The 26,653-nt window shown below is 41.1% G+C and overlaps 4 protein-coding genes across 4 annotated transcripts; 1 reads left to right on the top strand and 3 right to left on the bottom strand.

Annotated features, from left to right (window-relative positions):
• Positions 1–648: 648 nt before the first annotated feature.
• LOC128735034 (RINT1-like protein) lies at positions 649–3,182 on the bottom strand. Its single transcript, XM_053829494.1, has 4 exons — positions 2,118–3,182; positions 1,718–2,055; positions 974–1,660; positions 649–908 (listed from the first exon to the last, which is right to left on the bottom strand). The coding sequence occupies exons 1-4, from the start codon at positions 3,066–3,068 to the stop codon at positions 722–724; spliced, it is 2,163 nt and encodes a 720-aa protein (XP_053685469.1). The 5' UTR covers positions 3,069–3,182; the 3' UTR covers positions 649–721.
• A 7,020-nt stretch (positions 3,183–10,202) lies between these two features.
• LOC128736685 (uncharacterized) lies at positions 10,203–11,515 on the bottom strand. The gene is made up of 4 exons (XM_053831172.1): positions 11,215–11,515; positions 10,859–11,157; positions 10,380–10,522; positions 10,203–10,206 (listed from the first exon to the last, which is right to left on the bottom strand). The coding sequence occupies exons 1-4, from the start codon at positions 11,513–11,515 to the stop codon at positions 10,203–10,205; spliced, it is 747 nt and encodes a 248-aa protein (XP_053687147.1).
• Positions 11,516–14,026: 2,511 nt separating this feature from the next.
• Positions 14,027–14,742, top strand: LOC128734642 (chromatin accessibility complex protein 1). Its single transcript, XM_053828928.1, has 2 exons — positions 14,027–14,211; positions 14,296–14,742. Exons 1-2 carry the CDS (start codon positions 14,095–14,097, stop codon positions 14,683–14,685), a joined length of 507 nt encoding a protein of 168 aa, XP_053684903.1. The 5' UTR covers positions 14,027–14,094; the 3' UTR covers positions 14,686–14,742.
• On the bottom strand, positions 14,741–16,908 carry LOC128734641 (probable cytochrome P450 308a1). Its single transcript, XM_053828927.1, has 5 exons — positions 16,385–16,908; positions 15,978–16,317; positions 15,728–15,918; positions 15,446–15,674; positions 14,741–15,388 (listed from the first exon to the last, which is right to left on the bottom strand). Exons 1-5 carry the CDS (start codon positions 16,564–16,566, stop codon positions 14,822–14,824), a joined length of 1,509 nt encoding a protein of 502 aa, XP_053684902.1. The 5' UTR covers positions 16,567–16,908; the 3' UTR covers positions 14,741–14,821.
• Between the last annotated feature and the right edge of the window lie 9,745 nt (positions 16,909–26,653).

Here is a 26,653-nt window from a genome sequence, read left to right as displayed (position 1 = left end):
TTGCCTGATCCCCCCTAAACATTTGAACATTTAAACATGTGATAAGTATTCGTTGCACTTACCTTATTTTTGTTGATCCACTTCTTATTCTCCATTTGTCTTGTTCCACCTCCTTCTCGGCCTCAAGGGCATGTTCGTCGCGGTCGTCACCCCGTCAACCAGGTGCTAGATCGAAAATTCGGCTATTTACACGTTGCACCGTTATTTCGTTATTACACCCACAATGTCAAGAAAAGTGCATTCACCTTTATTTGCCGTAGCCGGTGTTGACTATGCGGGACCTATTTGGACTAAGGATCACGTCAGGCTACAGTAAAATCCTGTTTTGTTGCTGTGTTTGATTACGTAGCAACTTTGAAACCGTTTCCTATTCGAACACTGATACTTTTCTGGCTTTCCTTTGCCGGTTCATCGCTCAACGGGGCATGATTCATGATTTGCATGTATCGAATGTATTGCAGTCTGTCGAATCCATCTGCAGCAGTCGTGAAATCAAGCTAGATTTTATTCCATCAAACACACCAGAGTTTGGTGGCCTCTGGGAGATGTCTCAAGTAGGCCGTAAAAACATCGGTTCCATTCCAGTTAGAGTTTCTTTCCAATAATTTCTACAGCCAAGTTTGAAAACTAACAGCATAAATTGTCCGCTTTTATAACGTAAATACCTGACTTAGCATTTCCCTTCGCATCACAATCCGAGTAAAAACGCGTTCCACTCTACCTAGGAATGAATGATATCGTTTCGCCTCTCCAGCACTTCCAGGATAGTCCTTTTGTTCAGTATCAATATCCCAAATTCCTTCACTGTACTGGCTATGGTTTCTTCTGACTGTTCCTTCCCAAGGGCATCGTGCAGCAGCATGGCCGACCCGAGTGGCAGTACCAGCAATAAACATGCATCGTTTATCCTGAAACAGAAATGTTCCAATGTTCAATCGGTTCCGGTAAAGGAAGTTAGTTTTCTTCCCCAAACCTTTTAAACAGTAAATTCGGCTTCCGTGCGTACTGACCGAACAGAGCGAACAGATTCCGCGTCATGTCGAACTGAAACTGCAGAGCTCCTCCAGAGGAAAACTTTGTGCACATCACCATCTCGTCGAGGATCCACTCGTCCAGCTGTAGCGCAATCAGTCGTACCACGATCGAGAATACATTCGCCGACAGCTCACCTTCCAAGTGATGTAGATGATTCACCACCGTTTGAAACATTTCACCAGCCGAACCGGACAGCATGAAAGTTTCCTTCGTATCCAGCTGATTCATCGTAGGCCACTGATCGTGTCGATAGGGTCGAGACTTAGCCCGCACTTCGTCGACAACCCGCGTCGCTAAATCCTTCACCAGCGCTCGTTGCCAATGCTCCAACTCATCGATGGTTTTATCGAAAACTGAACTTATCTCATCTGCATCGGGGCCATAGAGGGCAGCGTGCAGATGCAAATAGTGTACATTCTCGCCCCACTCCCTCAGCACTGAGGTGATGTAGTTGATGGCGTTGAGGATCTTCGTGGAACCAACATTGTCCGCCCCTGGGCTGTTGTGCAGCTGAACCAGTCGGCGACGGAAGTTATCGATCAACTCCAGTTGCAGTTCCAAAAACTGTAGCTGCTGACCCGGCTGAGGCAGAGAGCAATATCGTTCTCTAATGGCGTCTAACAGCCTGTGAAGTAGATCCGTTACTATCACGTCCGGTTCAAACGGACTTCAACGTACGTACCTGATAAACTGATCGGCACATTTCGGAATTTTCATGTCATCCAAATTGGCAGGATCCAGGCAACGCCAAGGTTCTGCACCGTTCAGCATAGCATCCATCTTGTCGGTGGTGAATTTTTTCTCGATCGCCATCCACTTGACCAAATACTTAGGCTGAACAAGCACAGCTACGGTACTGGGCAAACTGCTCGGGTAGCCCAGGCTAGATTTTAGCTCCTGCTCGAAAGCAAGAACTTCATCAATCACGTGCGCATACAGAGCTTCTTCCTGGCATACGGCATCGATATCCTGGACCAGTTTTGTAATCGCCAACTGCACCAAACCTCGTACGAATTCCAACTAAAATTGTTAGGAAAAAGGTCAGCCAAATCGTTTGGATTCTTTAATTAACCTTTTATTACCCGAACATTGAGATTGCTAACTCCAGCCTTGATAGCTGCCGACTGGAAATTCTGCCCAACAAAAATGTGATTCTCTTTCGCCCAAGACAATATCTGCGTTAAGTACCATTCCGGTTTATCCAGCCGATTTGTTTGCTTACTTCCGGTAAAATGAAACTGAAACCTCAAATGGAACGGTTTCAGCAATATATCGACCGGAGCCGTAAACGGTGGACAAATTATCGACGGCGTCAGTTTGACGCTGAGTAAACTTTGATCGCCCGGAATCTTAACGAGAAACAAATACTCGCCCAAGGTAGCCAACTTGTTGAGGTTTTCCTTCGAAGGATTGAACTGTTCGAGTGTTTGATTCAAGTTAGGCCATTTGATGTTCTTCAAAACCGCTTCAAACTCCTTGGAAAACTTTTCCCTCAATATATCGTGCCAATAGAAGGCAGTATTTCTAGCGAACATTTTCAAATGGGGCGCTTCAACACCGCTCAACCTATCCAGTATACTATTGGACAAACCCCCACTCAAAGCGACATACAAACTTATCATTTTGTTCTCATCTTTACCATTGACCGAAACCGTCAATTCCTGGCTTATGTTGTAAATGTCAAGCAGTATCATAAAGTACTCCTTCATATTTTGCAGCTTGCTAATGTTCGCCAAATGGTCCTCAATTTTAGTCATTAGCTCCCGGTGTCGGGTTATCCTCTCCGTAAGCTTCTCTTCAAATGCTTCCAGGTTATCGGCAGCTTCTTCCAGTTCGGTGCTTTTCCAGGAACAAGATTGCAACGCATTTTTCAAATCCGAGGAACATTCCTCGTCGCCGACGGTCAATCGTCGCGTGTGTTTCTCCAGATCGGACCGAAGCAGCTGGACCAGGTTGGCACTTTTGCCGAGGGCCCCGAAGTCGGACCCAAGCTCTTTGTTCAGTCGAGCGACGACACGATCTTCGATGGTCATTTTTACGGTTTTCGTTTACGCGGCACACCAGTATAATGCGATGTAGTGTATAACAAATGTTGTGTCCACTAATTACGAGTAAATCTATCGTTTAGAATTATTTTTTTAGGATTTTTAAGAAAAGTACTGTAAACAATCATCAGCAGGATGATGACATGACAATGTCAATGTCAGCTGTTAAAATTGACAGAAAATAATGTTTCTCACTACACTGAAACAAGAATCATGGTAATAGAGGTTTTCCGTCAGATCATACCCCTCCTTTTCTTATTTTTTCTCAAAAGTACTCCCAATACGAGTGACAATGGTGCAAAAATATATTTTTTTCGTTGACTCTAGAATTTACTACGATTTTTTAAACAATGCAAATTGCAAGAATGTTGAGTTTCTTTTCACCAAATCACGAATGTTGAGTTTTAAAAAATTCGTTTCGGCTGCACTGTTTATCAAAATTTTCAGATTTTCTGGCAGCATTGCATAACAGTTTTTGACATATGTGTATCAGCGGTAGAGTGAAAAGGATATAACGAATGAAAAGCTAATGATTACCTTCTTTTTCATTTCGTTTGTTGCTTGCCACAAGAGTAAAGAGTGGCACAAATGGTTTCGAAGTGGTGAAAATAGAGGACACTGGTACAAAAAGGCATGTAAGACATCCGAGAAGTGACCGGTTGAAATATACGTATTTTAGTTTTTCATTTTTACAGTAGTTAGAGGCTTTAATAAAGAAAGTTTTATATGGGTATCATTTCTAAGAGTCAAAACCGAACATTTAGTGAAAAAAAAATTTTTGACGGAAAACCTCTATTGCACTAAGCTCTTACCACAGAACAGAAGTAAAAGTAGAAATCCAAACTCGTACATGCTACTTTCTACAGATACTAGCGAACCTGGCGGTAGCGAGTCACTTTTTTCCACGAAAACACAAGAACGCATACCCAAGTAACCAGTGAGCACTTAAAGAAGCAGAAATCTAGCTTTTTATTAGCCTATGGTGCACACCATATCGTGCAGCATAGTTCAATCTTCTTCTATACCTATAAATAAGGATTTCTGTCTGTCTGTCTGTCTGTCTGTCTGTCTGTCTGTCTGTCTGTCCGTATGTTCCTTATAGAATCGAAAACTACTGAACCAATCGGCATGAAAATATGCATGTAGAGGTTTTTTGGGGCCAGGAAAGGTTTTAGTGATGGTTAGAAACCCCTCCTCCCATTAAGAGGGGGGGCTCCGATACAAATGAAACACAAATTTCCCCATAACTCGACAACTAATCAAGCAAATAGAACAAAATTTGGCATGTGGGTGTTTTCGGTGACAAGAATTTATTCTATGGTAAATTGAGACCCCTCCCCTCTTTATAAGGGGAATTATAACACCTCTCCTCTTTAAAAGGGGGGGCTTCCATACAAATTTCCTCAGAACTCGAGAACTAATCACGCAAATGGAACCAAATTTGGCATGTGAAGGTTTTCGAGGGCAATAATATTTTCTATAGTAAATTAGGACCCCTCCCCACTTTAAGAGGGGGGGCTCCTGTACCAAAGAAACACAATTTTCCTCATAACTCGAGAAGTAATTAAGCAAATGGAACCAAATTTGGCATGTGGGTGTTTTTGGAGACAAAATTTTTTTCTATGATGAATTGGGAGCCCTCCCCGTTTTAGGAGGGGGGAAATCCTATACACATGAAATACAAATTTCCTCATAACTGAAGAACTAATCAAGCAAATGGAACAAAATTTAGCATGTGAAAAATTTCGAGGGCAAGAATATTTTCTATGGTGAATTAGGACCCCTCCCAACTTTAAGAGGGGGGGCTCCTATACAAACGAAATACAAATTACCTCATAACTCGAGAACTAATCAAGCAAATGGAACAAAATTTGGCATGTGGGTGTTTTTGGAGACATTTTTTTTTTCTATGATGAATTGAAACCCCTCCCCACTTTAGGAAGGGGGGCTCCTATACAAAGGAAATGCAAATTTCCTCACAACTCGAGAATTAATCAAGCAAATGGAACCAAATTTGGCATGTGCCAGTTTTCTAGGACATGAATATATTCTATAGTGAATTAGAACCCCTCCCCACTTTAAGAGGGGGGGGCTCCTATACAAACGAAATACAAATTTCCTCATAACTCGAGAACTAATCAAGCAAATGGAACCAAATTTGGCATGTGAAAGTTTTCGAGCGCAAGAATATTTTCTATGGTGAATTGGGACCACTCCCAACTTTAAGAGGGGGGGGCTCCTATACAAACGAAATACAAATTTCCTCATAACTCGAGAACTAATCACGCAAATGGAACCAAATTTGGCACGTGGGTGTTTTTGGAGACAAAAATTTTTTCTATGATGGATCGGGACCCCTACCTACTTTAGGAGGGGGGGCTCCTATACAAATGAAATTCAAATTTCCTCATAACTCGAGAACTAATCAAGCAAATAGAACCAAATTGAGCATGTGGAGGTTTTTGGAGGCAAAAATATTTTCTATGGTGAATTAGGACCCCTCCCAACTTTAAGAGGGGGTGCTTCTACACAAATGAAATACAAATTTCCTCATAATTCGAGAACTAATCAAGCAAATGGAACCATATTTGGCATGTGGGTGTTTTTGGAGGCAACCATTTTTTCTATGATGAATTAGGACCCCTTACCTTTTTAAGAGGGGGGGCTCTCATACAAACGAAATACAAATTTCCTCATAACTCTAGAACTAATCAAGTAAATGGAACCAAATTTATCATGTGGGTGTTTTTGTAGGCAAGAATATTTTCTATGGTATATTTTCTATGGATTTCCCAACTTTAAGAGGGGGGGGGGCTCCTATACAAATGAAAAACAAATTTCCTCATAACTCGAGAACTAATCAAGCAAATGGAACCAAATTTGACATGTAAGTGGTTTTGGACGCAAGATTTTTTTGTATGGTGAATTGAGACCCCTCTCTTCTTTAGAAAGCGAGTTATGGCCCATCTCCCCTTTAAGAGGGTGGGCTTCCATACAAATGAAATGCAAATTTCCTCTTATCTCGAGAACTAATCAATCGAATGGAACCAAATTTGGCATGTGGGAGTTTTAGATGGCAGAAGTTTTTTCTATGGTGAATTACGACCCCTTCCCCTTTTAAGAGGGGAGCTCCCATACAAATGAAATTCAAATTTCCTTATAACTTGAGAACTAATCAAGCAAATGGAACCAAATTTGGCATGTGGGAGATTTTGGAGTCTTGAATTTATTTTACGATAGTTAGAGACCTCTCACCCCTGTGGTAGGGGGATGTGGACTCTCATACAAATAAAACAGAAATTTTTGCGAAACTCAAAAACTAATCGAACTCGAGAAATTCGAGACTCTTCCATAAAACATTAGTCAATACAAGACCACAAAAACTATCTATAGTAACACTAGATCATTCAGGACGAGACGGTCGCGAGTGTTGCCGGTGACCCGCCGTCGGAAGCGCCGCCCACTGGGGGGCTTGCAAAACTTGAGATTGTGACAAAGATCATCCGAGATTCATGATTTATGTACAACACAGGTTAATTTGTGGCAATACGAAGTTTGTCGGGTCAGCTAGTATGCCTATAAAAAGCTGCAAGAAAGTCGGTTTTGGCGAAATATCCGGCTACATTAGTGCTTGGAGATTTACAAATGTCATAAAACATAACGCCTGTTGCGTAACGGTAAAACGTCAAACATAAAAAAATGCGAAAAATATATTGTACATCCTTTTTTTATCTTCCCTCTCTGTTATGCTTATATGGCGTACTTTGTTGATGTTTCAAGATTGCTTTTTTGTTATTGTTTTTTTCGGTTAGAATTGAACCGCCAGCCAGCCAAATCTGTCGATTACGTGGCTTGGAGTGGAGGAGTAGGGCAACGCCTTTACCAGTTGATCTGTAAACGGTAGTTGCGAGTCAGCTGCCAATAGCTCTACTTAAATTACCGAAATTCTTAACTCTGATGTTTGATTTGCTTATCGAGGTGGAATGGAGGGAAAGATTTTATTTTTTACATTTCTTCCATAAGTTGCGCTTTGGGAGAATTACCTACCTTTTATTTTCTTTTTATGTGATGGCATACATGTATAGAAATATTTCTTGTAAAATCCGTCTGCATATGCCATATAGATTCGTGTTGACGTTTATTCTATCGGCGGTGCAGGATTGTGCGTAAGATAAAAAGAGAGGGAAGAAGAGGCGAACCAGCCGCAGGCTGAAAACCTCTCTAATATAGAATAAAAAAAGAGGGAAGCATTTTTGCTTTTATTACACGTACGTTCGCAATGAGAATTTCTGCAAGTGTGAGCAGTGTTCAAAATCTCTTTTGATGCCGGTAACGGCAATAAAGCTTGCTTAGAGCATCTAATCAGCTTTCATAGTGCTTCAAGTAAATTTTAATTCAACATTGAGAATGCCATTTTAAAGCTGCTATGCATTGACAATGCTGAATTATATCTGGCAGCATGTAACTTGCAAATATAGAACAGTTTTCAAGCTTAATTCAGTGCTTAGCGGTTACCTGGGTACCAATGCACACAAAAGCATGTGAAAGCTGTGTAGCTGCCATGCGATTGGCAGCGAGCGTCCTGCTAAAATATTGCTGTTATTTGCTTCTATGCGAAAACCTTCCCAATGAAAAATAAAAACAAAAAAGACTCTGTTACCAGTTTTGATCGCCGAATCGTTCGGACTTCCACATTACCCAAGTAACCACGAAGCTGTATATAAATTCAATAATTATGCTCTATAGAGCTCTACAAAACATGTGCTATAATGTAGTGTTATCTTATATGCTCAATAAATGTCATTTTAAAGTTGAAAAGGGCCCCCCTATTGTTAAATTAAAGTAGCATTAAATCAGTAATTGCTAAAGCATCGTTACGACGTGCATCATACATAAGCATTTAAAACAGTACAATTAGTGCATACGCTGTATATACTTTTTAAAACATGTATATTTAGAGTATATTTATAAAACAAAAAAAAATAGTTATATTCATATTTGGATATTTGAATGCCACAATGTTTTGTAAGTTATGTGATTGAAAACTGGTTCAATTAAGTAAGTATAAGCTATCGATAGAAATTTTATTTATATGTTTATCATATAACAGATTAATACGTTTTACCTGTATCAGGATTCGAACTCAGGTTGTCTTGACACTGATGAGAAATATCCGGTACACCAATACGCTGATCCGTAGACGCTACGTCATCCCGGGTGCCTAGAGCACTATTTAAGAAAAGTATTCGCATTGATGAAACGTGCTATAAACTGAGCGCCCAGCTTATTATATTTATCTCTATTGCATGTACCATTTAGCATTTGGTTGAAAACTATTTTTATCAGGATGTCATCAGGCATACAAAATTTTTCAGAAAATAACTGCCAGCTCTGCCAATACACACAACCCTTTTTCTTTGCTTGACGTTTCGCATTCAAAGGTTATTGTTCGCTCAGTTGTTCGTTTTATAAGTTCTGATTTTCAGTTTGTGAAGCGGGTATGCTTTTTACAACTATTTAATAAATCGGCAAATGAAAATATTTTTATTCATTTTTAACATGTTTTCTCGACATTTCCAGCAATGCGACGACAGCAACAAATTTCTCAAAACACAAACTTGCTGAAGGGTGAAAGAAGCAACGACGAGGGTGAAATGTCTGGATTAAAAAAGAGACGTTATCGGCAGCCTGAGTTAAACAAATCCGAGAACAAACCATCTGCAACTACGTCGAAAGCAGCAGAATTGTTTGCACGGTTGGCTAAATTAGAACCTGTTGGAAAATGTCATAGTACAGTGGGTGATTCTGAGCCGGAAGAACAACTTCAATCGGAAGAACGTTCAATCACCCCAAGCGATGATCGTGTAACCAATATTTCTCCTGTGAACTACGACAACTTTTATATAAACACCCAGGATGAGGAACCAATTATGCTACAAATTCTTAACCGAATGACGATAATCGAGGACACAATTCAAGCGATGGGCAAACAGCAGGAGAGATGTGTACTTTTGCTTGCCCAAGCAAATGCCAAGCTAGATTCTTTGGCACCAGACCAAAACCAAATCGCTTTGCGATGCGGTAAACAACAAGAGTTTATATTAACTCCTGTTAAATGTCTGAAAGAGCTTGAAGAGTACGAAGAGCGCAGCAAAGACGTTATATTCGTGGAGAATGTTCTCCGTTCGATGGAGCAAATCCACGGCAAAAATCGATTTAAAACCAAGGGAGTTACGGTTTGTCTGCAACTAATAGATTATTTCGTCGACAGAAAATTTTTTCGCCAATGCTCTTGGACCGGGATTAGCAAATCATTTGACGGGAATAAAAATCTATTGCCGAAAATCGCATTTTCTAAATATGAAAAATACATCAATCTGTTTTACGAAGTTATCCGCAATGCGGACGAAGATTTCACCAGGATTGAATGCGAAAAGTTTCTAAAACAATGCCTCAGAAACTCAAAACAGCGTTTGGATGATTCCAAAATGCAAAGGTTACCGGCTGCCAGAAACAGGCGTAAAGTAGCCGCTGTAGTGTCAGATTTCGACGTCGAATATTTAGAAGAAACATCTGCTAATATAGGAGGAGGCGATCAACTACTTGATAACGAACTGATCACAGAGATTGCTGAACCTTTGTCACCACAAACCGTCGCTACATATTTAATTTCTGAAACAAAACCTATTTAACCCTGTTAATCATATAATTATAATTATTCATATGTACACATTTGGTACACATTTATTACATGACAAACAACTATTACTAATAAAACAACTATTAGATATTGTCTCCGTTATATTAAAAATACAGTTATAATATTAATTAATGACTTTTATTCACAAATATTTATCTGAAGGAAGTGTATGTAATAATGGCAGAAATGCTGTTTCATCGTAAATAGTTACGACTGCGAGTTTGCATAACACATTGCTTGTTGTATATAACTGCTGTTTATCGAAAGAAAGCTCGCCGTTGACCAATGATACGTGAATCAGAATAGAGTCGAAAGGATAATTGAACAGATTTAGCTTTGTATTAGTTATTTCCCTACCATAAATACCTTTGACATTAGCAAAATCCATACCAATTATTTTTTTATGTTTAGTTAAAAACCACTTATCTGCAAAAGTAGATCTTAATGTATAATGTGCATCAAGACAAATTTTTAAAAATGTTGATTTATCGTCTTTTGATGGTTCTTTGAGCAATGGAAATATCTGATTAGCTAAAAATGTCTCGCGATAATTTCTGTTCTGCTCTGTCATTCGATTAATTATTTGAGTTAGAGGTAACCTTCCAGATCTAACCATATTTTTGATTTGATATAAATGATTCTCAAACGGGTAAGTAGAAATAGACGGAAGCGAGCCTTTCTTCTCGACATCTTCAACTACGTGTGTTAAATTATGAATATTACTCGTTACGGTTCCAAAATGCTCATGAAATTTGTCAATAAAATTATCATACAACACTTTTGCTACAGGTAGAAAACGTCGATAGTAATCAGTAGAGCATATTGTTGTTGCACAGAACAATCTTGTGAAATTACTATAATGCTCATTATCCAAAAATCGCCTTAACACAACTATACCTATATAATTTAAAAACGAGCCAAACTCTGAAGCTTTCCAATGACTCACATGGTCTATTCCGCGTACTGTGCGATGTATTTCCATCGGTAATTTTACAAGTACCAATAAATCTGTTATAGTCTTAAGGGTTTCCCTGGACCATTTGACATGATTATATTTATGCCCATCCTTATAAGCTACAAGAAGCTTTTTCGTCACTCCCAGATGGAGCAGATGCAGCGAGTCAGATACGACGAAATCTTGTATCATGTCTAAGGGTAACTTCAGAAAGGGAGTCTGAATTGGAACTTTAACGATCTCTTTGCCCTGCTGTATTTTGTAGTACTGACGGTGTTTATCATTTGGCGTATTTCTAAAATCACTATCTGTCCGACAAATAGCATTTGTCTGCGGGAAAATTATAGTCCGTAACTCCTTTGAATATTCACCAACCGTATGACACTTCAAACATCCATTAATGGAATTAAAGTTAACAACACCTGCAATGATAATTATTGTAATGTAGAAAATTCGAAAGAAATTGAATCAGATGTTACCCTTCACAAAAGCTCTTGCAGGAGCATCGCATATTACGGCTCGGATGGTAACGCTGAGTATTTGATTGTTTATGACTAGTCCGTTTTTAATTATAGGTAGAATTTCTTCCACGAATGCATCCAAAAATTGCTCCACTTTTTTAGGTTTACTGTGTCCGTGAAAAATTCCCGCTATCATAGGTGGTAAATCTGGTTTTTCGTGTATGTTAAAAAGTATTGGCCAAACCTGTGCGGTCCCATTGTTGAATAACGGAAGTCCATCAATATTAATGTTAATCGATGCTGTGCATGATACCGCCATAGTAGCATAACATGAACGCAAGCAATGTTCTATAACGGTAAATTCCAAGTTTTATTTCGGAAGATATTGAAAAAAGGGTTATACCTATACTATGATGCCAGTAGTAGCCACCATCTATCGCACGAATTGATGGCTTAGAACGGGGAGTTTTTAGCAGCCTTCTCGGGTCAGCAGGTAGTGACAAATGATGTTCATTAAGCTTTTGCAGTAAAGGCTTCAATGCTCGGTGTGGAATTCTATAATCTATGCTCCAGTTTATCAAAAAACGTTCAAACTCTCCCTGCTGGTAAATCGCAGAAGTATCTGATACGATGTCATTTTCAGTAGCTAATTCTGTTAGATGCTCAAAGTTCTTTTTACTGAATTCTAATTTCTCGGCTTCTCTTATACGAAGTTCATGTGCAACTTCATTCCGGATAACGATAGAAGATAAAATTGCGGATGATGTTGAAAGTTTTTGGGTGGATTGCTGATTGTTGATTTTGTTGCTGTGAACACCGCCTAAGTTAGACGATATTTTATACCGTAACTCAGAATTAGGTATTATTGAGCGATACCTGTTCACTCTACGTTTGAAACAACCACTTTTTAAAAAGTTCTGATATTTGTCCGCAGATGCTGTTAATTTCATTTTTTTGTTTGAGTACGAGCTATTTTTGTAAACAATGGAAAGAATCTAAGCATTATCAATGGCATATATAGGATACAATAATTGCATGCTTTGAAGCACTTTTCAAGACCGTGCAAACATGCATTATTGTAGAGTTCTATAAACGCATTTAATGTTCATATGACCTTCAAAATAAAGCAATGCATTGTAGCATTCATAATGTTGATGTAACGCTGCATCGCATGCGGGTTGCAGATAAACTGCCACATTGCATACCATTTGTGGATACTCAGTCAAATTAGGGCTATGATATAATGCTTACGGTTACTTGGGTAGTTCTGTGCTCTTAGCCCGCTTAGTGAAAGACTTTCGTGAATTGGGCTGAGCTGTCGAAACCGAGGGATACACAAGGGGTCAGTCACTCGGCACAGCCGTTTTTATTGCGATTACTATCTAAAATTTTTCTTTCGTAGGTTTAGTTGTGCGCCTAACAGTTGCGCGCAGCTCTGTTCTGGTTGCTCGCAGTCAAAGTATCTCTTTTACACTCACACGAAATCTCGTAAAAAACTGTCAACGCAAGAGTGATGAGAAAAGCAACAATATTTCTCTCTCGCTCATCAGCTGAATGCTATAGGGTAGCTTGCTTCGTGTTTGTCCGTTCAAACATGGAAAAAAATTTTACAAATGCAATTAGCATATAAATTTTATCATTTTCAGTTAACGTAACTGTGTTGTTTGTAAGTCTGTACGTAATAGAACAAAACAAATGTTATCTAAGCAAAGAATAAGAGCATAAACATAGAAAACTTACACGTGCTTACACTGTCAATAATACATGATTTACCTTTGCGCACAACTATATGAAGCTGAAAAACGAAATATTTTCTCGGGAAGCACAATATGTTAGGCGATTTGAAACAAACCGAACTGTGCCGATGCTGTACCGAACTGCAAAATTTGTTAAATTCGTTATAATCTGGTAGATCTGGCAACCGTGCGAAATGATTTTAGCAGCTAGCAGTGCTCCCATATCATATGTAAAATTGAATCGGAGGTGTGCCGCTCAGAGCTGCCACAAATACAGATATTTGTGCATGCATAAATTTGGGATCCATCAATTATTTCACTTGCTGTGATTTCTGGCTCTGCTAATGTTCCTGAATTTTCAAGTACTCCATAAACCATTTATGTTATTTAAAAGATTAGATCGAGAAAATAAAATACTCCGGAGAAAACGGTAGGGTCCCAAATTTATGCATGCACAAATATCTGTATTTATGGCAGCTCTGGTGCCGCTTGATATATCTGGAATAAATTGGATGTAATCAGCCCCGTGTTTCAAAGCAAGCAATTGAGCTTGCTGACGTTTGCCACACGCACACATCGACGCGCGATTTGTTGTTGCTGTGTTAGATTTTACATTGATTTTACACATTTGTTTTTGTTTTCCCCTAGTTATACCCCGGTAAAAAAAACATACGTTTGAGCGAAAAACGATAAGTTTTTGTAGCCTTTTGCACTGGGCTTAGCAAGCTCAATAAATATTTAAAAATCGGAGAAATATTTTCTACGGTGCATTGTAATCACTGCTATTGGAAGCCCCCTCTATAACAAATGTGCCATCTTTTTCACCTTGGTATAATATTCTCATTGATCAAACATGTTAATCAAAGTTTTCCTTCCTATTTTCTCCAATAGATAAAGGTGTGCTCACGAAATGATTTTGGTACCTACTCACACTTGTACTGAATCTCGTAGGTAAACTGTCGGAGTGATTTCTCTCTGTTCGTCTCACAGAACTACCTAAGCAACGAGCAAAGGAGATAAGTAACTGAGGAATGCCGCCGGTTTTGTTAGTTGATGTTGATGCGCGAGCTTGTGAAACAATCTTATTTTATACGGTTAAATAAATTCCCTAGTGGACTATAATTTGTGGATTTTGAACGGTTACTTTTGCTGAGAACCCATAATGGAACAAGAAAAGCTTACACAACTACCCGTTAGCAGGATACGGACGGTGATGAAAACTTCCCCGAGTATTGGACAAATTAACCCGGATGCTTTATTTCTAATGTGCCGTGCAGCGGTGAGTATTTTGAGAGTTTCAATATAAATATTTAAAAATTACTGTTTAAACGAGGCTGAGGACTAACATAAAACAATCTTCCAGGAATTGTTCATAGAACACATTACTAAGAAAGCACACAAAAAAGAAATCAGGAATCTAGAATACAAACATTTGGCAGCGTATGTAGAATCGGAGGAAGCGCTTGAGTTTCTGATACAGATCCTGCCCAAGAAAATCACCGTTAAGCAGTACAAAAAGATCATGGAGGATAAGAAGGACACCGACGATGAAGATGATAGTAGCGACAGTGAAGAAAGTAGTGACGAAGAAGAAGATAGCGGCGACGACGACGACGAGTCCGGGTCTTCCTCGTCGAACGAAAGTGGTAGCGTGATATCAATTAATTCGTCTAGCTCGGAAGAAAAGGAAAATTCCCAAAAAATGGGCAACAAAAAGTCCATTCCGAAACACAAGACAGGCGACTCGCCGTAGTGTTCTTTTCTGTGCATGTTTCTCATCGTATTTATGTATTAAATTTACATTTTAACTATCAACCATATATTTGGATAGCTTAAATGAGCGGAAACATATTCGAACTTGATTTTATATTAGTAGGCCACTTACTTGCCTAGTGAGTCCTTTCTTCGAAATTAATCCAAATTCCATTTTTGGCCGTTAACAAAAACGCTTTCTTTTCGAATTCGAGCGGCAGCTGCTGCTTACTGGATAACTTAACTCGGTATTTGCTAAGCAACTTTGCTATGCCCACCTTGCTTTGGGTCAGACCAAACTTCATGCCAAGACAAATTCTTGGTCCTTCCCCGAAGCCTAGGAAAGCGTACCGATGACGTGCTTGTTTGTTCTCTTCCAGAAATCGATCCGGTTCGAATCTGGTGGGATCGGGATAAATCTCCGGATCATAATGGATAGCCCTGACTGGGATAATTGCGCTCATTCCCGGCTTGATCACCACTCGTTTGCTATCGGTTGGGTACTGAGCTGGCAATTCAATCTCTTTGGTGCACATCTTGGATAGTGTGAAAACCGCAGAGTGCATTCTTAACGTTTCGTACATGGCTCTTTCCAAGTAGTTCAGTTTTTGCACAGCTTCATCGGTCAACTTGCCATCGTATTCCTTCGACACAGCACTGATTTCATTGAAAACACGATCTTGAATTTTCTGATTACTGGCCAACTAAAAAGAGAAATATTAGACTAAAAGGATGAGCAAATTTAGTGGGTTTTCCGGTACCTCAAAAAGCAGATGGCTCATCAGTGTACTGGAAGTCTCGAACCCTTCGGTGAGAAATGTAACCGAGTGGCCCACGATTTCGTTGCTCTTTACATCGATAGACCCATTCTGTGATAGTGAATCATACATAGCCTGGAACATGTCCTGCCGTTTGGTGCCTTGCTTACGTTGTCTAATGATTTCCGCTACTAACTTGCGAAACCATTGGTCGACCGTTTTTGGGACGAAGCTAATGAAAGAGCTGATTAGTTTAACATTTTCCATCGCAACGTAAATACCTACGGAATTCTAAGGATGGATGCGACTTTGGGAGCAAATATCGTAAGCATTGCTCGAATCCAAGGAAAAATGGAACTGGGGTTGAAAATTTGGAAGCACATTTGACGAAACTCGGCATTTGGGTTTGTAAATGATTCCGCATCGATGCCAAAGGCACAGCTCGCTACAACGTCTATCGTATACTTGGCACAAATCTGTTGAGAATTAAAATTTTAGCCATAAAATGACGCGTTTAATAATTCCTGCGACATACTTCTTTGGCCTCAAAGTCCGGATTGCTTTCCCGTGTTCTGTCGACATAATCCAAAAAGTTTTCCGCCACATTCTCTATCACAGGCAATGTTGTTCGGATTTTGGACGCGGAAAAAATAGGCACTACCTGCGAACGAGTTTTCTTCCACTGTTCGCCCGACTGCGTAAAAGGGTTCGCCGCGAGCAGCGGATCGATCCGTTCATCTATTTCGAACAGATTTTTGTTGTAACTCTGAAAATTACCGACAAGAACTTCCTTCACCAGTTCAAGATCCCGAACAACGATAGCCGGTTTATTGAAAAGTTCATAAATTCCAATCCAACTTGCCGTAGGATATTCGCTGAAATTTAAAGTTTGTCAGTACCTAATATAACATTAGTGATTACAAATGAAATAGTTTTATTTACCGATAAATCTCTTCGAAGATTTCACCGAAATGTTTTCTGCCCACGATTTGCTCGAACATATTCCCGAACAAGGGCAAAGGTTGGGGGCCATCGATGTTGCCCGTCCGGCGCCAATAGCTGCAGTACCACTTGTAGTAGACGCATACGGCTAGAACAGCCAGTGCGACGTATAACTGGAACATGATGATAAGTCCTCTGCACTCGCTTCGTTACTGAACACTTAAGCGGTGAAGATGCTCGCCTAATCAGTCGAAAGTGGTTGGCAGGCAGTCTGGGCGTTTGAATGGATGGGTGGAATAATTTATATTGAATGTATTATATAACACAATCACAGCAATGACGACGTCCAACTCGGCGGAGGAGCAGTTGATATCAAAATTCTAACAGACAGAAAGATAAAAAAGCAAGCCCGTGGCCGGCTTGAGTTTTGATTAATTTATTGGAATTTTCCCAGGTTGGAATTGTAGTTTGTTTAAACCAATTGTTGCAGATTGGTGATAGCACTATAAGGAACATACAAGGCTATCTATCACCTTTTATTTTAAATGAAGCGCGAGTCCGAAATTGCATGTCATTCTAGGAACTTATCAGTATCGACGGATGGCACAGTTGTTCAGAACAATAATTTATTTCAAACAACGCTAGCTCTTAAACAATGAGCAAACAAGAAAGTCTCATCGGTATTTATTCATTCCATTACACACAGCAAATAGTATACAGGGTGCTAGGTATAGCTTAGTGCAGATATTTCAGGGGATGATAGAGGACCACATTTGGCGAAAAAAATTCTGAGAAAATATTCTAATGAAAATTGGTCTTAAATATCCTACTTCATGAAATTCAGTAACTTTTTAGAAGCAAAACGCTTTTTTTCAGCGAGTTAAAGGACTGTAGCGTATTGCTTATTGGCTCTCGGTCCGGCTCGCGAGCAAGCTGAGTAGGTATTGGCCGGCTGGACTAACACACTTCGGTCAATAGAGCGCCGTTTCTCGGACCAAGAGCACCAATATCACCCAGGATTGCTCAGTGAGGTCTTTGCGTTACAGTCCGTCATGTGTTGTCTTGCTGTATTATATTCGTCTTTCAATTTCATTTTTCATTTTAGCGCATAAGGGGGTCCAGGAGACCAAGTCGCCAGTAAGACATATCTATACCCTCCGTGCTGCGCCAAGGCAGATAATGGCCCGGCATCTGAAAACAAAAATTGTGCCGATTAACCGAATCCTGGTCCTCTATGCCAGATAACAGATCGGAGAGCAGTGGATAGCTCAGAACAGTGTTGAATACAAAAACATGAGACTACAGCGTATAGATGATGCAAACGCCGTGCAGTTCTCCAATCGAAACGCTCTTGGGGAAACATACCTGCTATCGCTGGGTACCTGGAGTGATCCCCGATGATCAGTATAACCTTAATTTGCCGGTCCCACCTTGTATTTTACATCTGTTCCGATCAAAGCTCCTTTCTATCTTACTTGGACCATTCTTCTTTCATCTAGTTCTAGTTTCTAGATTCTTTGTCGGCGGGGTCTTCTATCCTCTGTGATGACCTGAAATACCCTCGTTGCCTCTCACACACATTAATGCATGGTGGAAAAACGAGGTTTGAAAGAGAAAATAAGAAGAAATGGGATTATTAGTTGGTATATTCGAAAAAAAAGACTCTTTTTAGTTCCCACTCCCATCCGCCACCTGGGAATACGCTCCCAAAGGCTGTATCACCAAGCCCAGAGACTTTTTAGAAGCAAAATGCTTTGAAATGAAAAGTGTTTCTCAAGGCGTTTTTATCGAATTTCTCCTAAAAAGGTGTGATAAAACTAATTGCTTTTATTTGTCAATTTAAAGCTCTGGTACCGTTCTCCAATTCGTTCTTTGACACAAAACGTCTATCTCTTTTAGTTTCTTTACAATTTAATTTTAAACGCATTGTTTTAGGTGTTGAATTAGCATCTGAAAACGATAATAATTCATACCTTACGTATAGCATACTAGATTACCGCGTGCGATGAACACAGTCTGACACACATGAAAAACAATGTTTTTCATAAATTGAGGGTTTGCCTCCACTTTTGCTTGGACAATCTTGTAAAACTCAAGCCGCTTAGGTTTATTCGCAGGCAGCAGCTCTTGAACCTGTAGTGTGAAAAGAATGCATTTTTACCCAGTTCAGCACATTCCACACTTCCATGGTGACAAGGGAATGTGCCGCAATTTGCCTTGTGCTTATCTTGAGATCATTTCCCACGATCCGCAAAATTTTATGGTGAAAAGCTGACGCCACTTGCTGATGCGGTTCCCCTCGAAGCCTCGCCGAAAACAACGTTCCTTCTCGGAAGTGACTCGGAAAATCATAGTATAACCAAAAGAACACTTCTGGATTTGTGTTTACTTACTTGCATTAGGTAGCCGATGATCAGCAAATCTGCAACCATACTCCTGCTGGGTTGGCTTTGCTACACAGTTAGCGAAGCCATAACAAAGGTTAATGTCCGCGCGAATAATTCCGGAGAATACATTTTAATACTTGGTTGGTAAATGGTTGGATAATGCGTAAAACAGACCCCATAGTGGTCCTTAGCCTCTTATCCAGTAACTACTATCCCTACCTCGACGTGGTACCAGCCGGCATACGAGCAACCTTAGCGGAGATCGGATAATAACCAACCCCGGTGGAAACTAAGGTCGTATACCAACAGGGAAGGAGACTCAGTAGCGTAGGCCTTGATACGACTATCTATCCAAACCCTAAAAGTTAAAAAGAGTCAAGAAAATTCTACTCGGAACATTCGGCATAGACAAAGGCGACGAAATAAGGACATGGAATGGACACTTGGTACCTGGAAGTGTACTAAATTTCGTTAGTGGCGGCAGGGTGCTGCTCGATCAGTTAGAACCCCGAAAGTTTGGCATCGTGGCACTGCACTGCACCTCACTTCTCTCATCCGCCTTATCCTCACAGTCACCCTCATCTCACCTTACAGGCTTCATTTAAATTGTAGAGTCACCCAGGTGAGCAGAGTCACCTAGGTGACTCTGAGAATCGCAAATTGTGCTCTCACCTAAAAAAAATTAGGTGAGGTGACTGAGAATAGGGCCCGTGGAGAATCGCAGTGGAGCGACCAACGAGCTAGGAACGGGCTTCGCAGTGTTGGGAAAAATAAAGGATCGCGTAATGGACTAGAAAGCAATCAATGAAAGGATGTGCGTGTTGAGGATAAACTTCAACTACACCATCATAAACGTGCATTGTCCACACGAAGGTAGACCCGACAACAAGAAGGAAGCGTTCTATGCATAGGGCTGGCAAAGGGTGAACATGTGCATTCCATAACCTCTGTTCATTAACTCCTATTCCTACCTCCATGAGGTGCCGGCTGGGGTACCGTCATCCGGGGATACTTGCAACACTTTTGAACTTTGACTTAGTATAACTTTCGAAGTATACCGTGTAGGCCCAAGTGTAAGTAGCCAAATCTTGTATAGTGGTGAGTACTTTTGATTTATGATTAAGAGAAAAAATATAAACTAAATGAATCTGTAGAATGAACCGAAAATAGGGGTGTTGCAAGTTACCCAGTAAACGGGGTTACTTGCAACACTTTTCTGATTTTGCGTTTCTTATGATTTTATATCTGATTTCAAACCGCGAATGACTATTTTTAGATATTTTGAATCTATTTGTAGTAAAACAAAAGATACTGGAGGCGTTTTTTGTTTCCCAATTTCGTCTATCGCTTTTTTAAAGATATTCGGTGAAAATGCAGCATGTCGGCGAACTCCAAATTGCCGTTTCAAGGCACGTGGAATTTTTCACAATTTTAATTTTTCTGGAGATGGTGATAGACAAAATAACATCGTACAGATTCAAACTTACTTTGTACATATTGTCTATTACGATAATTTTCATTTTTATAAGTGCTGCAAGCCACGCCATATTGGAAGTAACAACACGAATTCATCGTTTCTTCTCCAAGTTCAAAATATAAACAAAGCGCAAAGTTGCTATTTATTAGCTTATATGATGCACCTCTTGTGTACAGGAACCAAACAATAAAAAATAATTCCATGTCAATGAACTGACGCAACTTTACACATCCATTTTTCCTACTCTGAAAGTGAAATTACTTTCCAATCGTATAAAAACAAGCAAAACAATTATGTAATGGATTAAACTTAACTAAACAATAGGTAAACATCCCTTCTTTAAAATGGCATTGGGTACAAATGGTTATATTAACAAACAAATGCGTTAGAGCTGCCAGAAGCGCGCTGCGCAGAAGTGTTGCAAGTAACCCCGGTGTTGCAAGTATCCCCGGATGACGGTACGCAACTTCGGTTGTCGTATGCTAACAGGAAAGGGGGCACAGTGGCTCCCGCCCACTTTAAGATGGCAGCCCCATCAGCGGGATAAGGACCTTAGGTTAACAGCCTACTGTACCAGAACACACAAAAAGTTAATGAAAATGAAAGAAGAAATCTCTCCGGATTATTGGCAACGACCTTTAGCATGAAAACACGGACACGAATCGGAACATGGAATATACTGACCCTTGCCCAGCAGGGCAAGCTGGCTCAACTTGCAAGGGAAGCTAGCCGCCTGAAGCTTGAAATCCTGGGGCTGAGCGAGGTCCGCTGGCCGGGTACTGGCGAACACAGGACATCATCCGGGCAAGTCTTGCTCTACTCTGGCATACGAGGTGAAAATGCTACTCGAGAAAGAGGAGTTGGATTCCTACTGAGCCCAGGGGCATATGCGGCCCTGATGAAGTGGGAACCAATAAATGAGCGAATAATCGTTGCCAGATTCAGAAGTCAGAACACGGGTTAGGAACCTTACGGCAATCCAGTGCTATGCGCCAACAGATGCTGCCGACCTGCAGGAGAAAGAGAGCTTTTACAGCCAGCTGAACAGCGTGGTTGAGAAAATCCCGAAGGGGGACATCCAAATTCACATGGGCGACTTCAACGCGAAGATTGGCTCAAACAACGCGGACCTTGAACGCGTCATGGGACGCCATGGCCTAGGAGAGATGAGCGAAAACGGGGAGCTGTTTACAGAATTCTGTGGTAATAACGACATGGTCATTGGTGGATCGCTCTTCCCCCATAGACCAGTACATAAAGTCACGTGGGTTTCCCGCGACGGCCGAACAGAAAACCAAATCGACCGCATCTGCATCAGCCGGAAATGGAGAAGGAGCCTTGATGTACACAACAAACGCAGCGCTGATATTGCATCCGACCATCATCTTGTTATCGCTGAGATACGTCTGCGCGTCGCACGTGTCCAACGACGGGAGGAGAAAGTTGGGTGCCGCTACGACGTCCGCCGATTGGAGAATCCTGACGTGAAAAGGGCCTTTGTTGAACAACTTGAATCTCGAGCCTCGGAGTTGCCATCTGGTGGAACCGTCGAAGAGCAATGGACCGGCATCAAGAACGCCTTCATCACGACCAGTGATGAAACCCTCGGCAAAGCGCGCAGTGGGCGGAGGGAGTGGATTTCGGATGAAACTTGGAGGAAGATCGACGAGCGGAGAGAGGCGAAAGCCGGCATTGAGCGAGCGCGGACCAGATCGGCTAGGACAGCTGCCCGTCAACGATACGCCGAACTGGAGAGGGCTGTTAAACGTGCTTGTAGGCGGGACAAGAGAGCCTGGACTAACTCCCTAGCCGAACAAGGAGAAACCGCCGCCGCCAATGGTGATATCCGTTTGTTGTACGATATTTCTCGCCACCTTAGTGGTGTCAGGATGAATACAAAGATGCCGCTAAAGGACAGAGCTGGTCAGCTATTGACTGACCGTACAGAACAGCTTAAGCGATGGACTGAACATTTCGAACAACTCTTCCGAGTTTCAAATGTCAGAGACCAACAAAACCAGCAGCGTACGACGCCTACAGTTCGTCGAATAAATCGCGTGAACTCGGAGGCGCCATCGCTGGATGAAATTGTAGCAGCCATCAAGAGTATGAAATCCAATAGAGCGCCAGGGATAGATCGTATTTCAGCCGAAATGACCCATCTTTGTCAGCCCAGATGATGCATCAGCTTTTCAGCAATATTTAGGAAACCGTAACTTTTCCGGTGGACTGGATGCAGGGCATATTGGTCAAAGTCCCTAAGAAAGGAGACCTAACGGAATGCGGTAACTGGCGTGGCATCACGTTGCTCTGTATTACTCTCAAAGTACTCTGTAAGGTAATCCTCAACCGGATCCAGGAGAAGATCAACGCTACTCTCCGGCGGCAGCAAGCTGAATTCCGTGCTGGCCGATCATGTGTAGACCATATCACAACGCTCCGCATTATACTGGAGCAGATCAACGAATTCCAGGACTCTCTTCTGCTGGTGTTCGTTGAATTCGAAAAGGCGTTCGACCGACTCAATCACGAAAACATCTGGGGCGCACTTAGGCGTAGAGGAGTTCCAGATAAGCTAGTCCATCTCATCGAGGCTCAGTACGAAGCGTTCTCGTGCAAGGTTTTGCACGACGGCGTCTTGTCCGACCCCATAAGGGTTACTGCTGGCGTGAGACAGGGCTGCATTTTATCACCGCTTCTGTTTCTCATCGTTATGGATGAGATGTTAGTTGGAGCAATTGACAGTAGACCAAATCGAGGATTGCCTTGGAATCCTCTAACGATGGAGCAGCTAAATGACCTCGACCTTGCTCGCACAACGCCGAAACGATATGCAGAGCAAGTTAGACGACCTCTCCGAGAGCTCCCAGGCAGCAGGTCTCACAGTCAATGTAGCGAAAACTAAGTCTATGGTAGTGAACATTGACAATTCCACCAACTTTACAGTAGCGGGACAACAAGTTGAGCAGGTAGCCGTCTTTCAATATCTTGGTAGCCAAACAACGCCCGATGGTGGTACCAAGACTGATATAGCCACACGGATCAGGAAGGCCAGGGGTGCCTTTGCAGGTCTGCGAAACATTTGGCGCTCAAACCAGATCACTCTACGTACGAAAACCCGAATCTTTAATTCAAACGTTAAATCCGTACTGCTGTATGCCTGCGAAACGTGGTGCGTCTCAGCGGAGACAACGCAAAAACTGCAGGTATTCATTAACCGGTGTCTGCGATATATTATTCGTGCCTGGTGGCCTGATAATTGGATATCCAATGAGGAACTCCATCGTCGGTGTCATCAACGGCCGATAGCCACAGAAATACGTGAGCGTAGGTGGCAGTGGATCGGACACACCTTGAGGAAAGGAGCGAACGAGGTTTGCAGAGCAGCACTCGACTGGAATCCACAAGGACAGCGTAGAAGAGGCAGACCCAGAGGCTCAGGGCGACGGAGCTTAGCCAACGACATCCGGGCTGTAGACGAGAACCTGTCCTGGCGACAGGTAAAAGCCATGGCGGGTAACCGTCAGCAGTGGAGATCTCTGATTTCATCCCTTTGTTCTGCCGGACCGACGGACATGGACACATAAGTAAGTAAGTAAGTAAGTTCCATGCATAGCTGGAGGCAGCTAAACAATACGCCAGTTGCCGAAAAATACCCACGCGTACTGGATGAAGCTCTGCCTTCCTGTGGCACGTACAAGTTTTACGAGCAGGTGAACCAAACTCGTAACGGATACACACCTAAATCGGACATGAGTAGGGACGAGGTAGGGGATCTAATCACAAACGAGCGCGAGGTAGTCGACAGGTGGAAGCAGTATTTCGATGAGCACCTCAACGACTATTTAGCAGCAGGAGACCCAATGGAAGTCAATCTCGGGATGCCTACATATGACAACAGCGTGTCGGTTCCCGATCTCGAAGAGATCCGGCAAGAAATTCAACACCGCCTACAAGGTGCTCTGCCAGATTTTGTTGCGTCGTCTATCCCCAATAGCAAGAGAATTCGTAGGGTAGTATCAGGTGGGTTTTATAGGGTCCCGTGCTACTAGGGATCAGATTTTCACTCTTCAACAAATCCTCCAAAAATGTTGGGAGTACAACGTGTCCAAGCATCATATTTCAGGACAGCATACGATACAGTTGAACGAGAACAGCTATGGCAGATAATGCACGAGCACGGTTTGCCGGACAAACTGACGCGGCTGATCAAAGCTACTCTGGAGCGAGTAATGTGCTACGTGCGCGTTTCGGGGACACTCGAGTCCTTTCGAATCGTGTAGAGGGTTGCGGCAAGGGGATAGGCTGTCCTGTATGCTATTCAATATCGTTATTGAAGGTATGAACCGGCGAGCGGGCATCGAAACGAGAGAAATGATCTTCAACAAGAGTTGCCAACTCCTAGCCTTCGCAGACGACCTCGACATCATTACTAGAAACCTTGGGACGGTGGAGGTAATCTACGCCAGTCTAAAAACGGAGGCTGAAGGATAGGGTTATAAATGAATTCGTCGAAAAGGCTCCAGAGAAAGTAAAGTTTGCCTCCCACAGACAGTGACTATTGACGGCGAAGAACTGGAAGCGGTTTTTTTTTATTCTAGGGTTTATTTCTAATTCCCGTCGTAGTAAGTAAAACCATTCTAATTTTCATCATTTGTTGGATGGATTTAATGAATACTGCAATTGCTGTATGTAGTGCTGATTTGACTAAAACTCACTGAACATCCGATCCGTGAACTTTGAAATCATTGAAAAGCTATTATTTTAGCATATTAAGGAAATTACGGAAATGACTTTATTTCTTAAATTCATCGTACCGTTTTGAAATTCGTCCATCAAAATTTTCCATCGTCCGAACTAAAAATCCCAACAATGTTTACGAAGCTAACGCGCATGTATTTGTGTAGGACGGCATAACAAATGTTATCTACTATACTAAGAGAAGAAAAGAGAGTAGAAGACAAAGTATTTGTAAGATTGTAAAATGAGCAAATGAAATGAAATAAAAAAAAATAGCATATTCCAGTAATATTTTAGTTTAATTAAATTTAAACAAGGGAACGATGTAGTGTAGTAGACGATAGAATTATAAGGGTCATTTTACTCCAAGCACTGATCAAGAGTAGCCGTACATTACATCAAGAACTACACCGCCAAAGGCAGAATATATTCATGCACACTCAACAAGCTTTATGAAGCACTTTGTCACTCTATTACCTAGGATGTTGCGGATCCATTTACCAGATAATGGAAAGACAAACTGAATAGAATGTTTAGCTCTTTTCTTGCGATAACTGTCTGACGGTAACACACTCTCGCAAAAATGACGTACAGAAACATGAGTAAAACTCTGCTATAAGCAACCATCACACGCTGACTTTCACCACAACACCCACAAAATTTGAACCAAATTCAAATGAGTATTCAAATGATTTTGGAAGTAAAATTTTAAGTTCTAAATTAGTACAAATCATTTTATTTTTGTATTTTTACAAGTTTAAGTTTATAATTACATTTTTTGTGCTATCATCAATGCAAATTTATCAGTAACATATTTTATCAATCCACTTTGAACATACACATATGATTATCATCATTTAACAAAAAATTAACACAAATTAAAAAAAAGTTGATACAAATAGCATTTACTACTAGGGAAAACATTAACATTCAAAAGAACGCAGAAAATTTTAATTGATTCCTACATTTTATAAAGTATAATAAATGTTACGCCAAGTTGCATTACAAGACATTATAAAATATGTATTCGAATTCAGTTCGAAATGATACTTACCTTGGACTTGTTTTGCACTTGTATACAAACCCTGATTTCGTACTCTAATGATGGCGCAGATTGAACCAAGCTGACCGGTAGTTGTTTCGGAGACACTACAAGAAGAAAATACGTTTCCAGTTAGAGATTCTTTTTCAGTTCAGAAGCAGAGATTTTGAATTAAGTTAAATGATGAAGAGATTACAAAATAATATCAACGCGAATATGTTCAATCAACTCGCCAAATCAGCAATTGCCTATCAATTGAAACTGAAGTTCAATTCATGACTAGCCGACACTACAATTAGTAATGTCAAGGTCAAGCAAACAAAACAATGCACGATATTCACAATTACCACTTCATACTTACGCGCAGGATTACGATCAATGACCGAGTGCGCAAAACGAGAGAGAATTCTAGTACTGCAGTCGTTTCGCTGGTAACTAGTTTGTTTACGGCAACCATCAGCAGCAGCAATCAAGCGCTACGTTCCGTTCAAACTGTGTGCGCAGTAGTACATCGCACAGCACAGCTCGTTATTATCACCACTAGCAACGTTAAATGTTTGCTCGCTTGTGCACGAAGACTATCGTTGAAAATTTCAACCTCTCTTTCGCTCGAAAACTGTCAG

This window comes from Sabethes cyaneus, chromosome 2, assembly GCF_943734655.1.
Source record: "Sabethes cyaneus chromosome 2, idSabCyanKW18_F2, whole genome shotgun sequence".
Lineage (NCBI taxonomy): Eukaryota > Metazoa > Arthropoda > Insecta > Diptera > Culicidae > Sabethes > Sabethes cyaneus.
Note: the sequence above shows the minus strand (reverse complement) of the source record. Positions and strands in the feature narration are given on the sequence as shown.